Source organism: Anser brachyrhynchus (assembly GCF_964034855.1).
Source record: "Anser brachyrhynchus genome assembly, chromosome: 1".
Classification (NCBI taxonomy): domain Eukaryota; kingdom Metazoa; phylum Chordata; class Aves; order Anseriformes; family Anatidae; genus Anser; species Anser brachyrhynchus.
In genome coordinates, this window is record NC_137694.1 from 202,759,071 (window position 1) to 202,777,757 (window position 18,687).

The 18,687-nt window shown below is 41.4% G+C and overlaps 1 protein-coding gene across 7 annotated transcripts in view; it reads left to right on the forward strand.

Annotated features, from left to right (window-relative positions):
* The window catches only part of NOX4 (NADPH oxidase 4), a 123,063-nt gene extending 105,770 nt beyond the window's left edge, over positions 1-17,293 (forward strand). For 6 of the 7 annotated variants that reach the window (XM_080567548.1, XM_080567549.1, XM_080567546.1 and 3 more), the window contains 2 exons: positions 440-540; positions 5,559-17,293. In XM_080567548.1, coding sequence (XP_080423674.1) covers positions 440-540; positions 5,559-5,679 — 222 coding nt within the window. In that variant the 3' untranslated portion in view covers positions 5,680-17,293. The remainder of the gene's footprint in view (positions 1-439; positions 541-5,558) is intronic. The other variant, XM_080567545.1, reaches the window with a different exon arrangement.
* The last annotated feature ends 1,394 nt before the right edge of the window (positions 17,294-18,687 follow it).

Consider the following 18,687-nt stretch of genomic DNA (forward strand, 5'->3'; position numbering starts at 1 on the left):
CCTTGTTACTTTTTCAGACCTAGTCATCTTAATAGTAACTTGTAGGAAGTCAAAAAAAAATTCTTCAGACAGAAATATGATTTTTGCATCAGCAGTGTTTCTTCCAGCTAAGCATTAAAGGCCAATGAGGGAATGAATAATAGGAGCGTAGTTATTGTTTTATGGCTTAAATAAATTGGTTTAAAAGTAATGGGGAGATTAATGAGCAGCTGCAAGAGGAACAATGTATAACGAACACCAAGGAGAGCCATTGAAAAAGGCAGTGAGCAGAGGTATTGATGTATGAAATGGCTGCAGTTTTAATCACAACTGTCTGATACTTGTGCTTGGGTTTTACACCTCAGCAATACGGTAAGTCAGGCAATGTCAGAAATGGGAGCCCTGGGTGATGTGAGGCAATCTGCAAATCAGGCAGCTTGCAGTTCTTTGTTTCTTGCAGAAAATAATTGGTGAAAAATATCAAGCCCTAAACTCGAGGCTTTTGATTGGACGACCCCGGTGGAAGCTCCTCTTCGATGAAATAGCAAAGTGTAACAGGCGGTGAGTACCGGTCTGCTGGAGGGTTGCCCCAGTTTGGAGGATGGAGATATTAGGTCTTTGCAGCTCTGTTTGTATGAAAATGTTTTTTTGAGTTCTATCTTGGAGTCTAATGTTCAAGCTACTGATGTTGAAATTAGCTGGTATTTTGCTCTGAGAGATAGCCTGCACAAACTGAAACATTTTTATTTTTTTAAAAACTCAGCATAGTTCATCTTTTCATGCAGCTTAGGATGTTCAGTGGCCCAGAAAATAAAAGTAATAGATTTTCATCTCACTGCACAGGGATTGCATATGTTTTTATCCATTGCAATATCTTGCTTGCAACATAGGCTGTTTCTATATATAAAGCTGCAGGTTTTTAAAATCACCGACTTTTCCTATAATTTTCATGATTTATAGTATTGGATTACAACAAATAAATTGCACAAGGAAGAATCTGGCTGTCCTATATTGTTTTTATTCAGAGGATATATTGTCTTTGGAGATTCCCGGCACTTTTTTACTCTTTGTTAAGACCTGGCAGTGCCTTTTTACTGTGCTAGGCGAACATACTGTGGTCTAAAACAAGAATGTTGTAAAACAGAAGACATGCAATTAGACTATGGAATGTCTTTTTCCAGATTCAGCTTTGTTGGTTGATTATGTTACACCCTACTGGCAGTTTCCTGACTCAAAAGCTGATCTGGTAGACAGGACTGTGTGAGTCTTCCCTAATCTGCTTCTGGCAAAGTCAGTAGAGTAGGAGCTGCAAGCCACCTGCAGTAGCTGTTGAAGGTATTCTGGCTGCACCAGACTGAGAGGTACTCTTATGGTCCCTTTCACCTACAGACCTTTCCCTCACAATGTTTTTGTCTTCTGTTTCACTTGTGAACTGTTGCCCGTAGCTTATTGAGTCTTCTGGAGCTGAATATGACTAGAGGATTTGGAGCCCTGGATCTTAAGAAATATTGAGCACCACTGTGCATCACTGTTGGCAGTATAAGCTGCTGCTGCCATGTATCTTGTGTTCAGGTCCTAGAGGGTGTTGTGGAAAGGATGCCCCAAAGGCTGCTACAGAGCAAATGAATATTACTTCAAGTAGGGCAGTAGTAAAGAGCCATGGGAAAGGTGGGGAGATAGGGAGGGCAGAGAAGCAAGTTGACTCTGGGTCAGGCTCCTGCATAGGGGACTGCTAACCTCTTTTTGCTCCATTCTAATGTCTTTTTTTGCTTAACTGTGTGAATCCAGTTTTAAAAGATGAAGACCATGAGGCTTCTGCCACTTCCTTGCAAGGCTGCAAGTGCACATAATATAGATGAAGCTATTAGTGGTAGTCATACTTGCTTTTTCTTTTGTGCTTTACATTGCATTATGTCTAATTAGACCTTCAAGTGAAATTTCCTCTGCATTTTCACGTCAGGTCTTTAAATTATACCACCATTTCCAAGCAAGGTGTCTCTTATTACCTAAATAATGTCCTGCCTCTTTTCATCATCCTGCAGCTTGCTGAGGTGTAGGCTTTCTCACCACTTGTCACCCCCTTATCACAATTTAGAGATATAGGTCTGTTTCTATAGATGTAGTTTTGAGTGACATGATAGACAGTGCAACCTGTAACTCAGCAATACTACAGATACATTGATATTACAGATGAATATTATGTTTCCCTGGACAAGACAGAAACTTCCATTTTTCTCTGTAGTCTAATTCCTGGTCTCCTGCTAACTTTATTTCAGTTCTTATTTCTGAGTAACTTTCCACCTAAACAACCCTGCTGCTATATGGAGACCAAAAAAAGAGCTGGGTAACCAAGTTTTTTTCCAGCATCTGGTGCCAGCGTTCAGATGTTCTCATGTATTTGCAGTCATCCCCTTGGGCTTGTTTATGGGCAGCCAAGAAGCCTAGATATTTTCCATTTTTTATCTTGTGACTTCAGTCAAAGCTGTGCATAAGTAAACACACAGCTGGCAAACCTCTCATCAGTTTAGCCATCTGATTGGTTTGTGGTTTGTGAATTGTTGCTCTTGTTGCTGTTTGGGTCCCAAATAGCCAAAGTGCATTTGTAAGTGTCTGAGCTTTGCCAGAGCTTCAGAGCATGACATGGGACAACCCGGCCTCAGGCTCCTAACTCTTCCCTCCAAACTAAGTGGAGCAGACGCATGCCATCTACTGTTGATATTTTATATGACACCTGCAGTCACAAGGATGTGCACTGGGATAGTTTATGTAATAAATTATTGGTCTTGTTTTTCGTGCTTTTTGGGGACAGAGCAGTAGCCTTGTTTCTGTTCAGCTGTGTCCTGAGTGAAAAGCTTACACTCGCTTTGCTGTTGCTGAAATGCTTTCTCAGTTTTGCTTTGTTCAAATAGCTGCATTTTTCCAGATGGGAGACTGACCTAGAAAAAGACATGAATATCTGTAGGAGAGGAAGGCGTGGAGCACCGTGACACATTTCCCATGCTTTGTAAAGGAGATACCTCTCTCTAGGAATGAATGTGGGATTTAAAACTGGAACATTTCAAGTCTTGAGTCTCTCCTCTCTAGGTTGCAAAGTATTTCAGCTCTCCCTCAGCTCCCACTGTTCATAAAACAGATGTAAGAATACATGCTGACCTACTCATCCAATAGGAACATTAAGAAGTCTTGACAGGATACTTACTTGCGTAGTGATTTGAGTGAATAAAATCCTTTATTAATATTTATAATTATTCCAAAAAAGGGCCTATAGCACAGCTTTCTTGATTGTAAACATGCCAGTGTTATTTAAAAGATTTTCAGACGTTATGTCCCAGCAACACCTCTCTGTTTTGCTCTGGGCAGCAAGGTGAGGCATTAACCCAAACAAGTGACAGGCAATTAAATCCCATCAGCTCAGGGCAGTAGCGTGCTGCTCCATGCAGGAGCTGCTTTCAGCTCCTTGCCTGCTGGTGTCGTAGCCTGTGCTGCAGCAAACCAGGCAGGAACCAAGTGAGGCAGGGAGGAAAGTATCTGCAAGCAGGGAAGTGGTGGGTGTAGGTGGGGGAGGACATGTGGGGTGAATTGTGGGAGGTAAGTAGTACGCAGCATAATATTCAGCTGCCGATGCTGGGTATCTGTAGGAAGAACACTTGAGAGCTTCTGGCTCGCTATATGGGGCAATGCCAGGAGCTCTTCCGAGTCAGCCACAAACCTCTTGTGACACCTTAGGTAAATCACTTTACCTTTCTCTGATTTTGTTTACTGCCCCAAAATTCTGTGTACCTTGGAAGGTTGTTGCTTGGATGGGGGGTACATTAGCAGTATGTGCAGCTTAGATATGTCTGTGCTTAAGAGGTGTATATATATATATATACATACATAAAACAAGAGGGAGAGAGACAGATGATCTCTGTTTTTTATTTAGCAGTTGTCTATACTAGTTAGACTGATGAAAACAATAACATTAATTCTCTCAATTAAATGCGTGGTAGAAAACATTCTTGCTGCCAGCTTACGCACCCTTTTTTTCCTCTGTGCACAGAACAGAGGATGTTCAGATTCTGCAAGTGCTGAGAAATCTTGTTTGAGAGCAACAAGCAATAGTGTTCTCATTATTTCTGCCAATCCAGCCACCAACGCAACACCCTTTGCCATTAAGAGGAGTTCTGCCAGGGCATGAAAGTTTAATAGATATACATAAAAAAGTATGAGTTCTGAATATTTGACGTGGATTGATATAAGAGATGATGTAATATATGTCAGTTAAAATGTCAGCATTGTGAGGTACCTGCACAAGGACATAGTTGCACTCACCTCTGTAACCTTGTGAAGCCTTCTGATGTTTGAGTCCTCAGGTGTGCCATGCCAGTGTTTGTGTCCAGTGGTGTAACATGGGCTGCCATGCTATTTGCACTGCTGTTTAACATCAGTGACATACACTTGGCAGTATGCATCAAAGATTTCTTTTTATATGCATTAGTTCCTTTTTTTCACCAAACATATACACAGGCAGCTTTAAACTGTGTATTTGAGTATCCTCATGTGCTAAGATATTTTGTGTTAAATAGTCACTGGATAAAATAGTGAAACAGTCCTGGAGTCAAGGACCAAAACTCAAAGTCACCAGCCTCCTGGTGAGTGCTGTAAATCATAATAGTTAGAGCCATGTTCCCCCTTATGTTCTCTCTCCATCCCAGTAAATCTTTTAAGATTTTTCTGTGCAGTGGCACAATTTCAGCCGGAAGATGAAGGATTTTTTTTTTAAATAATATATAAGAGACAGTACCACATCCTCTTTCCTTGCTCCTTCCTTGCTCTTCTCCTCATCTTTCAAGGAAAGGGAGATGATGAATATCATGAGTGGCTCAGTCCTGCTGTTGTGTATTTGCCCTGTTCTACTGCTGGCTATTGCCTGGCGCCCCTAGATGCTGTGTGACCATGAGTCTGACTTAAAGCTTGTGTTTAAGGTGATCAGAGTGCAAAGTGGTGCTGTCAGTGGACTTGTTGAAATGGACCTGGCCTGATAGCTGTGGATGATGAACGAGGATCTTATTCTGTGTTTGGCTTTTCACAAGGCTTTCCAGTACAGCTACTGGAGGAAAGATTGCATGCTAATGTGAAACTAATGTGGTAAAGTTGTTCTGCTGCTGCCAGAAATAATCATGGGTTAGTAGTGCTCTGTTTTCATTAGTGTGACGAATCCCTGTTAGTGACTACATCTCCTACCAGGTGTAAATCAAAAGTTACACTAATAAAGTTGTTAGAGTAAGACACGTTTTTTAACAACAAAAAAGTGATTAATTAGCAGCTTTTCATTGCTTTGTATCTTGAGACTAAGATGAGGTTCTTTTTTGCAAGAGTCATCTTAGTCGTCAAGTAAGTAAGAGGATGTGATGCGGGGATACTTGGGAGAGATCTAGTGGCTTCTGCAATACCAGCTACATGACCTAGTGAGTTGTTCTCACCCTAAAATCTATACATAGCTGGCATTTCTATAATACTGTGAAACCAGAACCCAATTCTGTCAATTGTTACTATTTGCTTCTTTGCAATGTCGTAACTTTTTTTATTTTCTCTTTCAGGAAGACCATTGGAGTTTTCTGTTGTGGACCAAACAAAATCTCTAAGATACTTCATAAACTGAGCAACAGCAGCAACTCTTATGGGACAAGGTTTGAGTATAATAAAGAATCCTTCAGCTGAAATCTGTTGGACTAGCAAGAGTCTCTAGAAGATAAAAGTGCAATTTTTTGTTTGTACAACTTAAAAGTTCAGCTGTGGTTTAAACAGACAGAAATGTACCAAAGAATAGCACAGTTTTTCTTATTTATGATTATTTAAGAGTCTGGAAAATGATGGACATGGCAGTATACCAACAAATAATAAGTGCTTATGCTCAAAGCCAAATGTGCTCACACAGTATTTGTGGCAGCAGTGATTCTTTGGAGTTGTTTCTGTTAAATGAAAAGTACAAACACTGGGAAGGGACACAGTTGCTTTAAAAGCCAATGGAAGGACAATGTGGAATGTTCTTCCACTTCAGCCCTCTGAAGTTGGATCAGTAAATTAAACCCCAGGTTAATCCAAATGGCAAAACACGGTGCATTTCAAAGACCTATTGCTTTTGTTGGTATACAAACCTTATGGCTTTGGGGTGGAGACACTCCATACTAAAGATTTTATGCATTGCGGAATTGAGATTCTGTATTTCAAATATACAGTGTTACTCTAGTCTGCTTCTGTCATGGGTGTCAGTATTCCCACCTTGAATGGAAGAAAGGGAGGAATTTAGGCAAAGACGGAAATTAACCTATGGAAAAGCAAGCACAATGATGTAGCACCTGTGGGCGGACTCAGCCATGTGTATCACAGCCTTTTGGCAAGCAAACAGCTGTACATGGAGAACTCTGTATCTTGCATCAATTCAGCGTTCAGTGAGTTTGCAAAAGAAGTGTGATTTGTGCAGCCAGAAAGATGGAGAAAAAAAAAGTAATTAATAAGAGGAGACAGGACATGATGTTTTAGTATACCACACGCTCAACATGGAAGTTGCACTCACTTTGCACTCACATGCCCTGAATGTCAAATACTTATTAAAGCATTCAGATGTTCTTACTGTTTGTTCTTACAATGAAGCAGGTTGAAAATCCAGTTTTAGAAATTGCAGATTGTCTTTGGTTGATTGTGATCCTTGGACTGCCTTCACTGGAGTCAGGCTTGTTTATTCAGTCACACTGGTGTCCCTGCAACCAGGATCCGGCCAGATCTACAGCAGAGTAGGAGTGAGGCCTTCGTTTCTGTGGCTCTTGACATCTTGTGTGCAGATCAAAACTTTGCAGAATCATAGAATGGCTCCGTTTGGAAGGGACCTTAAAGACCATCTAACCCCACCCCCCTGCCACAGGGAGGGACACCACCCACTAGATCAGGTTGCTCAGGGCCTCATCTAACCTGGCCTTGAACACCTCCAGGGATGGGGCATCCACAGCTTCTCTGGGCAACCTGTGCCAGGGCCTCACTGCCCTCTGAGTGAAGAATTTCCTCCTAACCTCTTAGCTAAATCTCCCCTCTTTTTATTTAAAAGCATTCCCCCTTGTCTTGTCATTATTTGATCGAGCAAAGAGTCACTCTCCATCTTTTTTATAAGCCCCCTTTAAGTACTGAAAGGCCACAGTGAGGTCAGCCTGGAGCCTTCCCTTCTTTAGGCTGAACAGCCCCTGCTCTGTTTTATATTTTCAGTATGTTCCATAGGGGAGGATCTGAAACATTCAAACTTAGTTCTTCTTCCCTGTCCTTATTACAGCTGTTTTTCTGACTGCTGATAGGTGCCAAGGAAAGGCTAGGGGTTGAAACAAGCACTTGAAAACTTTTTGGTTCTGAAGAGCAATATTTTGTTCCCTAAGTTCAATAGCCAATTCAATTTCCTTTATTTTCTCTTTACCCTTTTTATGTTATTTTGCTGAGAAGGGGACATTTAAGCTTGAGTCAGACACTTAGCTGGCATTAACAGGAATCATTCCAGTGCATCTGAATACAACAGCACTGCTTTACACTTGCTGAAAACCTGGCCCTTCATCTTCAGCAGAAGCTTGGAAACAAAGCCTGTAGCATCTGCAGAATAAGCAGATGTAAAATAGCTCATCATCTCTCATACCTGTGGTTCACCTGTATTTAGCACAGTGCATTTGATTCAGTTTACTGCTTTCCAATGAATGCGTTTTTCATTTTAGTAAGAAAGACTTACTTATTTTCAGCTCGCAGCACAAGCTCTGTACAGGAGTCTATCACTATCATTGTTCAGAGGAAAGCATTTTTCTGGTAGGTGGTGTATTGGCATGTTGTACGTGTAACTAGTGAAGATGAGTTTGGTCTTTGCCTTGGCAGCTTCAGCTCAGGAGTTGCCCCAAGTGCAGCAGCAAAGCCCCACGGGGATGTGTTTCTTAGTGCCTGGACTTTGCACTGAAGTTCCTGCCTCTGGCTCTGCCCAATTTGAAATTCAGAAGGGAAAGAAAGAAAGAGAGACGGACTTATTCCTACTGATGAGAATTCTTAAAGTAGCCTAGAGGAGAGAGAAGCCAAAATAGAAATGCAGTGTGAGATGGGAGCCTACATTGCAGCTACTGATTTTAATTATTTTTGAGGCTGGAAGGATCATTGTTTTCCCATTGGATCTCCTTCATCTGTCCCTGTAAAACAGGAGGTATGCAGAAAAGTATCAGATCACTAAGATCAGATCCTTTTTAATCACTGATATTTCTAACACTGCCTGCATGGATTTCATAATAAGCATAACACTGATGGCAAAATGCATAGATGTCAGGTATTGCCTGTACTGTCGGCTTTTGTGTTTGTTTGCAGTTAGCTTAAAGCATGACTGCAATCATGACTGCATCTGTTAACTACAGCCACACAGCGATCATTTTCCTCTTGTTTTAGGATCTAGTGTCTAATGATTTTTAAATATGGTGTAGAGTCATCTAATCACGATGTTCTTTGTGGTTTCACATCTCCTCTCTGATAGATACCGGTTCCATCACTGTATAATGAGCAGCTAGTTTTGTAGTTGGTTCTGCGCTAAAACAGATGATATTGTCTGGCTCAGCTCTTACATAGGTAGTGTTTTATAATTAATAATAATAGTCCTGTGCTTTTGCTCTGAATTCTAGCAGGAGCTGACACTGTGTGGAGGAATGTTATCTCCTGTTGTTACATGAGGCAGTGCTGTCAGAGCAAGATGCAGGCAGAGGCATGGTCTCTTTCTGCCTCTGTCCTACGCCAGCCTCAGCTGACCTACTTGTAAAACAGGCTGGGGACTGTCTACCTGTCTGGAGTGTTGTGAGGAGTAATTAATGTTTTCGGGATCACTTCTGTGCACCTGCAGTGAAAAGGTCTGTGTAATTGCTATTCAATAGTGTTTGTGCTTTATTTTTCGTAAAGCTTTGTTTGACTGAACCTTTCTGTTGCTCATGTGGGTATTGCTAGACCGGATAAGTATGGATTTGGGGAAAGGTTAAAAGCTTCAGTTGCTCTTTTCCTTTTCTTTGCGCTGTGCTTTTTAGAGGAGCAGAAAGTTTAAGGGTTAGTGGCTGTGGCTTGGCTTCAGGAATGGCAAATGTTACTGATAAAGGCAGTCAGGCTGCATTCTCCTTGCTGCTTTTTAGTGTGTCACTAGCTTGCAAAACCGAGCTGAGCTTGCTTTTAAACTATGCAGTGTTTCTCTCTGTAAGCCAAGCGTACATGAAAATATTAACTCGGTGCCAGACAAGTAAGTGAAGGCTGACAGCACTTAATTCCACGTTTACAGATCAACCGGATTTACGTAACTGAATGTCTCTTTACGCATTAAACTGAGTCCTGGAAGTGTCTGTCATAAGCATCCTGCTGGCAGGGGAAGGATCCCACCCTGTGCTATGCCACTTCTCGCTTAGTTGTCCCAAAACTTCAGACCACTCATTGGGTCTTCGTGTTTTATTCATCATAAATGTTTCAGGATTCATAAATGTTTATTTAAAACGGAAGGGTTTTCATGCCATGATTGAAGCCAAACCCTTTCTCTGCAAGGAGAGTCCAGCCCTCTCGTACAGCAGTGAGAGACTGGGTGCTTTACACAGCTAACAGCTGGGCGAGTCAGATTTACTTGAGCAATCCTGTTCCCACAGCACTGAGATTACTTGTCTGAGTAAATGTTCACTGCCCTAGTGAAGGGCTGCAGAGGTGAGCCCTGATGGAGCGTGGGAAGGCCTGATGGGGAGTGACCTTCACCTCTGAGGTCTGCAGGCCAGTCCTTCTCTCTCCATGATGATTATTCCAGCAATTTGGAGTGGCACTTCGCCTAACATGCCCTGTTTCTGCATACAGTACTGAGTGCATGAAAAGTCTTCCTTGGTCTGTTATCAGGTCTTTTAGGAGATGGGACTAAAAGGAGTATGAGAGACCCCTCCGCGCAACCTTGAACCTGGGCTAGGATGAGGAGACCAGGGTGTACCACAGCCTCTTAGCTGATGACTGCACTGCTTACAGACCTGGTAGAAAGTTTAAGTCAAATCTGCTTTTTTGCAAAATGCTGTTTGTTTTGCCTCAAAAAAAACAGAGAGCAGTTGCTGTGAAGGGAAGGGAGATAAACCCTCTTTCTGTTTGAAGACTCCTGCCCACGTGAGCCTGATGGGATGGAAGATGTGTACGAAAGCACTGCACACATTCAGCTTCCACTAGCACTGGGGTGTGCACACACTGCATCCCTGTACTGGGCTTGCTACCTCAACACTCAGTCCCCATCATTATTCAGATCTTCACCTGTCTTGTTACTAGATGTGGCTTGCAGGTGAGAGAGGTACTGCATATGCTTGCACGCATGCACAGAGTCTGATATAAGCACAGAGCAACCCATGAGTGTGTTGTGCAGCCAGTGCAAGCAGGTGCAGAATCATTCCTTTGCCCCTAATGTTTCTAGCACATAGGTGAGAAAGCGATTTGGAGCTGGCTGAGAAGGGGTAGATAATCTGAGTGGTAGACTGGCCCCTGGAGGCATAGTAATTCAGCTGTAAAAGACTAAAAAATCAGAGAAGCAATGGTTTGGTAAGAAATTTGTTTTTAGAGCAGAAGCCTAAGAGAAAAGCCTCTACACAATACTAACACGCTAGGTTATAGTTTCAAACTCTAAGCCATTGCTTAGAGAAGCCGGCAGGAGGCTAACTAGTCATTGTCAGTAGGAGCCTGAGCCCCTTAAGTCAGAGCAGACACAAAGTTATTAAAATGCAATGTTTACTTGTTTAAAAAATAAAAGGGCTTCTAGGGAGATTAATTTTCACTTCAGCCTGGCAATCATTTCATAAACATGCCAGTGTGATTTAAGACAAGCTGGATCTGTTCTTCTCTGGATTATGCAGAGAAGATTTGTCTGCAAAATTCCCACCCCTCACAAATAAAAGCAGTTTTATTGTTTTAACAAAGATGATTTAACAGCAAAGTTTAATCAAAATGCCAGTGGCGCTTGTGCTGAACTGAGCTTTTCTGTAATGAATGTACATTTATCAGGGATATATAGAATACAGCTGAGGTCTCAACTTTGAATGGTGATTTGGGGTTTGAGTCATCTCTGCTGCTGGTGTATTTCATTAAGGCCACTGTGATGGTGCACTAGCGGATACATACATGGAGCTGAAATGAGACTTTTCATTCCCATGAAGAACCTGTTCCTTTACTAAGCACAGTAAGTCCCAGAAAGTCTGGAATTTCCTTCATAGGAAAGATTGTTTAGCTAGCATCGTTTAAGGTTGAACCCTGAGTCCTCTGCTAGACTGACACATATAATGAATGCTCTTAGAAAAGGTTTTGAGCAACAAATGCGTCTTCAAGAGCTGGCTGAGCATTTGTAAAGGTTTAGTATTCTGCTAGCTGTATCACCCATGTTGTAAGGGAGATGGGGATCTGTTTTGGTCCTGTGGAATGCTGTGCACTTCCTCTGAGGTTATGAATAGCTCCAAAATTGCAGTGGATGCTCAAGGTTTGTAGTGTAGCATTATATTCTCCAGAAGGATTGTATTTGTATGCTGTACAAACAGCAAAGGATCTCTCCCATTATTTGGAGGATACAGGGAGAAAGCTGGTGAAAGCAACTCATCCCAATTATAGGTTGTCTCTTAACAAAACCCTTGGGTTTCTGAGGGTGTCAGACCTTACAAACAATGCTAAGAATGTTCCAAATGCTCTTTCTGCTTTTTTTTTTTTTTTTTTTTTTTCTGGCAAAATCTGCCTGTCCAGCAGCCTGAAATCTGCACCATCTTCCTAATGATCTGCACTGTCACACCAGGAGGGGGAAGCCATGAGTAGCTCCTGAAGCTTCAGGAGAATTGCTGTCAACTGAGGAGCAAACCAAGGAGGGCAGGAGAGGATGATAAATTCCAGCAGTGAGCAGTCTGAAATATTTAGAACCTGGAAGCAAAGGGGAAGGAGGGAGTCATTCTTCCTGGCTCCTAAATTCCAGACACTGAAAGCAAACCTCATTGCCTGATGTGAATGCAAAGTCTCCCTGGGATTTGAGAACTAATGTATGCAAAGAGATAGCCTTGCAGTGCACTACTCGAAGCTAAGCACAGAAGAAAACTAGTATATTTTAGTAAATGCCTTCAAAATAAGTAATTTGTTTGAAATAAATTCATCATTGACTCTTTCTAGTTAACCTGTTTCAAGAACTACCTAGTTCTGTTTTGCAGCTTTTGGGTTGGGCATGGCTTTATGTGTTAATTCCTTTTCACCAAATTTCTGTGTATATAGTTCTCCGTGCTAGCTGTCAGTAGCCTTAATGGTTTAATAAATACATTTTGTGTTCGTTGCTGCTGTGACCCTAGGTACAGACAGCCTTGAAGATGAGAAGCAGTGTTACATAAATGTGTAGTGTACATAGCAACACTGAGAAGAGGGATGCTGCTGCATTGCTTTTGGTGCACCAGTCACACATTAAAATTCTGTCATTGCAAGGTCATGTTGCTCGTCTCATACTCTACAACCCTGGGGAAGAAATTTGGATGAGAGGTGGGGGAGAAAGATCGAAAACTTCCTCCTTGTGCTGTAGCCAAGAATATATTCATTGACAGCAAGGCATTTCTGTCTGTTTCCAAAGAGCCTGTCATTTCTTTTTCAGGGATAGTGGATTCTCTGCTGGTACTGAGTAGTGGTGTTTGCATGTTAGAAATGTAGCACAGTGATAATGGGTCACTTCTGAACTGAATGAATAACACCTCTGAGCCCTTTCTTCTCCCTTAAATAATCTAAGAGAAATACAAAATACCAGAGAGCATGCAGAGTGGACTGTGTCCTGAGCTGCTCTCAGTGCAGCCAGATTAGCAGTGCTGCACAGAAACTCTGCAAGCTGCTGGGAAGAAGGAAGTGAGGTTTGGGCAAAGAAGATACCAACTCTTTAAGGAGAAGCACAACAGTGATACGTGATCTGTAGCCAGAAAGAGGCCATGTCACAACATTGACCATCACATCTGTGAATGGTGCTGAGTCAGAGGCTACCCTAAAAGTACATTTGGCATCAGGGAAAGTTGAGGACTCTCAGATTGAGCCTGCAATGTGAGATGAAAGCAGGTTTTAATGCAGCTGGGTTAGCCACCTGTGTGCAGTGTCCAGCTTGGAGCCCAGACCTGTCATATCTGAGGGCAAACTGTATGGATGATGAGCTGGTCAGAGTCTCAAGTGCAGTCTCAGACACCTGGCTAACTGATGGTATGGACATACCCTTTGTATTTCTCTGGCTCTGAAAAAGCAAGTTGCTCAGTGACTGGGGAGCAGGGAGTTATCACTAGGGGTCAGATGCTCGAAAGCATATACTTCCCTGGTAAGAGCAACAGCCTGAAAAAGTAAGGATGATGCGTGCCAATTTCCATCAGCAAACGTATATACCCCACCCATATTTGCACTAGTGTTCACAGGGAACAAAGAGGGAATTCTGCAGAGAAGATACAAGGGCCATGTTTTTCCTTTGTTGTGTCAGAAAAGCATAATTAGCTGATGAAAAAAAAATATAGGAAGATTCACCCATGGCATTCTTTTTGATTGCTTGAACACTTGTAACTGGTCAACTCATGCTTTTTGAGAGAAACTTAATGACCATAATACCCCAAAGGAGAGCTAAAAAATGTGGCTGAGATGCAGCGTGCCTAAGGGTCTCCACCCGACAGTGAAGTATCGTCTGTTGGAGCTGGAGGCATTGGTGCTTTCATTAATCTCGGTCTTCTCCCATTCTGTGGAAGTCTAGTGGGAGCTGAGCTTTCAGCTCCGTCTTTTTCTCTTTGCATACCTCCAGTCTGTGTATGGAGAGGTACTCTCACCTCTGGTTTACTGGAAACAAACTCATCCATACATCCCAGAATCACAAAACGGTTTGGGTTGGAAGGGACATTTAAAGATCATCTAGTGTCTTCCTTTTCTGCTGTCACATCCCTGCCTCAACAGCACATGTTTTGTCAAGAGGCTTCTCCCACCCTCTGAGTCTCTTAACTCAGGAAAATGCTACTGTGGAAAACGCCCAAGTTGGTTTAATCATAGCCATAGTCATGGCCATAGTCATCTGCCTTTGTAACTCTTCTAATGTACCTGATCCACGGAGGGTCTTCTAGTCACTCTGCCTAGCTTTGGGTAAGCGACGGGATGCAGGATCCTGGCCCTGAAGATGTTTTTTTAGAATGGGAAGAGAGGCAGTGCCACAATGATGGGAAAACAGAAAATGGGAAAAACACATAATAGCAAAGATTATATTGTCTTGTGGATGAGAAACAGGAACCCATTTGGTGAAATTCAGGTTGAGGTTCTTTGTGGCCGTCACTGACATTAAGTCATGTTTCTGCTTTCACACATAGGCGTTGCAGGACAGTGGGCAGTGATGGAAATGGCTGCTTCTTACAATTACATCCTCTATTTCCATACAGCTCCTAGTTTATCAACTGCGTATAAATTCCTCCTTTCACTGATTAAATGTTTCCTCACCTGGTTCCTTTGCTTCAGGGAGCCTGAGAGCTCATTATTTATAAAGGGAGAGGAGAAGGATTGTGCTGTTATGCAGACCACTCCCAGCATGTATGTTCTGCTCTGCGTCTTTGAGAAGGAGGCACTGATGCTGCTGCAGCTGCAGAAGGGCAGAGTTTTACTGAGATTCAGATGCAACCAACAGCTTCTTCCAGGATTCCTGTGTTGATGAAGCTCTGGGCTTATTAATTGGCTTTTTCTTTAGCTTTAATTAGCTTTAGCGCACCAGTGCCAGGCTGCGAGACCCTTAATCCTACTGAGCTTTTCCCTCCCTGCGTTCCTTCCAATCACTTGCAAGAGCAAATTAGATGAAGTTCGTTTGGGTAAGGAATGGTTTCCTTGGTCTGTGAGAGTTTAGGAGAAAAGTCATAACTGTGACATTTTTACTCAAACTGAGATATATACATTGGGCCAGCTATATTTATTTCATAATGTGCATATGTTCTTGTTTTTTTTTGTGTTTTTTTTTTTTCAGGTTCTATGATTTTGAATATTTATATAAATACTTTTGTTTTTTTCAGAACAAAAAAATCCTCCATCTATTTGCTTAGGAAATGTCAACATGTCCCAAAAATCTCTATTTAAAAAAAAAAAAAAGAAGATTCTTTAAGGTTTCTTTGAAGAGGAAAAATTTCTGGAAAACAGCACACACCAGATTCAGCTGCAGCAAACTATTATTTTCTAATGGCAAAGCATTCTTTATGTTTTGTTTTGTTTTGTTTTTTCTTCCCAGCCTTCACTGATGAAAAGTACTGTTCAAACTACACAAGGCACTACCACAATCTGAGCCAAGTGAATGTTGTCCTTTTAAAGTAGAGCACCTTTAGGAGTTTGTCTGTCTGACCCCTCGAGATGATATTTGTGGCACATTTAGACTTGGGCTGCCCCATAGCTTGAGCCCAGGTGTGAGCAGGCTACTGGGGGCTTGCTGGACTCTTCGGCACCCCCCAGACTTCCTGGGAGAGAGACGGGTACCGAAGGTAGGTGGCATGTCTTCAGCCACAGGTTATCTTGTAATGGCTTGTGAGCTGATGAGGATAGAGAGCTTTAGAAAGGAGGAAGACAATTTTAATCTCACTTTGGATACTTTGGGACTTGGAAGCTGTGGGAGAGTTTAACATAGGTAGTGTCCAAGAGCTGGGGTGCACTGATACAAGTACGGGTGTCCTGTGGAGACCTTGGCCTGTGGTCCCACTGTTAAATGACTTCACTGAACCAGCGTGCTACATGGACAGAAAATAATTAACCACAGTCCAGTTTTGGGAAGGATGGACTTTAGATGAAAATATCGACATTACTTGAATTTGGAAAAAGCAACAAATAACGTTCAACTTCCCAATGTTTTCTTTTTAGGAAAGAAAAGCTGTTTCACTACTGACCACATTCTTCCCTTATTCTTATGCAGTCTTCCCTGTCCCAAAAGCAAGAGGCTAGAACATTTGTCCTGAATTTCCAATTCTGTAATTATGTAATTTTCCTACTAGAGCTGAATTAAAAAGCAAGTATTAAAAAGGAAGGCGGCATTTACTTTTTTATCTGTATACAGTGTGCAAGATAACCATTTTGGAAAGTGCTAGCATAAATGTCTACACTTTTAAGGATTCAGTGTTCTTTTCAGAGATCCTTGTTTACATTAATGCAATTTCAATCTGTTCCTATGTTTTTATAGATCAGGATGTGGTATGATTCTTTGAAGGGTAATGACTGCTTAGTTTCCAGGCGGAACAGAAAGCAAAATTTGGTCCTGAACTTTCATTTGTATTTTTTCCCCCAGGCTTGGCTTTAAGAACAAGAGTAGTACTTAGAAGGTTCCTGCCAATAGCAAGTCATACCCTTGTCATATGAAATACCCCATTTTGTAGCTTCAGTTTGCTGCCCCCCCAACAAGACACAGGACCTGTGTTTCACTGGCTGGAAGCATTTAAATAGGTCTCTACTATGAGTGCGTGCCTAGTAGACCTTCTTTTAAGAGTAAACAATAAGCTTTTTGACTCTGCTTGTCCCCATCAAATGAAGCAAAACCGTTTACCAGTTAGATGTATAACAAGGCACAGGTACAAAATCGATCATAAAAAGTCTTGTTTTGTTTGTTTTGTTTTGTTTTGTTATTCTTCTCTCTCTTTTTTCAGAGTTGCGCAGAAGTCTTTTCCCTTAGTGCCCCTTTCTTAATTACACAGTGTTGTAAGGGCAGGTGCAAACTATTGGCTAAAGAAGAGATCAGATAGGAAGGAATCTGGGACTCTATGTGATGTTCTTGTAGAGTTACCTTACAAACCAATCACTCTCCTTAGATTTTCAGAAACATGAGGAATACAAATTTTCTGAAGTTTTGATACCCAGCTGCATTAAAATCTCACGTTTTGTTTGCTGCAGTCACACTTGATAAAGAACTTTATGATTTTACCTGGCATCACAACCTGTTGTTATACCAAGTGCTTTTGAATCCCTAGTTATTCTTTTTAAATTTGTTTAGCTAAATTGCAAGATCCTGGTTGCAGTAAGGAAAAGATGCTTCTTTCCAGAAATAGCAGACTGATTTAGCCATTTTCTCTTAATGGCAATGCTGGCAAGTAAAGTATTCAGCTGCTGAGTTCTGTTGCTGTTCAGATGTTACTGTTGCATTCTGTTATATTAGCAGGACGCCCTAACTTGACTTTATGTCTTGTATTGTATTTGACAAAGCACCGTACATTTACTTGTCATGTAATTATAGCACTGTAATCTCAAGGTATTTGCTTTACAGGAAGCTTCATGACTTTGGAATAAACAAGCATTCCAAGACTGAGCAAAACATGGTTGAGTTGCTGTTTGTGACCTGGTTTTAATTAATGACCTACTGCTTTAATCATGGAAGCATTGTGTATGTGCATATATGCATAAGTATTACTGCTGGCAGGGGAGGATGGGATTTTGCTGCTTAAACAGAGGCTCTAAAACCATTTGAAATGCTTTAAACCAGCTGAAACAGGGTTGGCAGATGTGCTACAGGAAACCCACGATCCTCTGGAGCAGCGAGCCAGAAGTACCAAAATGGTGCTAGACACCCTTGTTTAGTCACTCAGAGCCATTTTCTGTACATTTTAGGCATGTGCTTACTTCATATGCCATCTCGTGGAATTTCTGATAAATCCAGAGCATTTGAAATGAAGGACTGTGCCAAACATATTCTTGTTGTATCTCTGACTGTGAGACCATCTCAGAAGCAGGATGAATTTATTTAATTCTCATACACAGTCATCCTACTACTGTAACTTAGCAGAACACCATTCCCTTGCACTCTGCATCATGTCTTTGCCCTTTTAGAGCACAGCGGGAATAGAAGACAGCAGCTGCCTGAACCCACTAAAATCAGTGAAGAACAAAGTTCCCTCCCATACCAGAAGTGTATAGAAATCCTTCTGACTTAATGTGAGCACTTGAGGTCCTAACTGAGTGAAACAGAGTGGGCATTTGCTTTAGTCTGCTCAGTCTGGTAAAGGATTTTACAGTGTATTTTATTTGAAGTACCTGCTCAGACCACATTGCTTTTGATAGAACTCAATAGAGAGCTGGTATTTTACTATGATCTTCAAGACACTGCTGATTCTACAGCGTATCTGAAACCAAATTGTTCTAAAATTCATAATCCACTTCTCAGAAATGTTGTTAGGAGTCTTGGTAGTGCACCAAGGACCAAGACACCCACTCAATCTATCTGCAAAATATTGAATGTCCTGGTAAGTGTCCACCTACTTATTTCTGCATTGGCAGGGTTATGTTTTTTCATGAAAATTCCATGTAAAACATGAATTATTTCAGTGAAAAAACAAACAAACAAACAAAAAAAACAAGTGTGTAGACTGAGATTTCAGAATTGCTGTCAAAAGTTCTGGTTCATTATTTATTTTTGAGAAGTAAGGATATGCAATTAAACTGCATATATCAATCTCAAGGTTGTATTTGTCACGTTCTCTTTCCAGAGTGGTGTTGATATCATGATGGCAGAAGGGTACCATCCCACCATGATGAAGAGTTTAATTATGGGAAGATGAGGGAAAAAAAAAAAAAAAAAAAACCTTTTGAATTCCTTCACTTCCTTTACATTCATTCTCATTTGTTATGGTATAAACAGGAAGTTAACAGGAAGTTAACATTACCAGTGAAGAAGGTTTTGAGCTGTGGAAATGGATAAGGTGTTTGTTTATA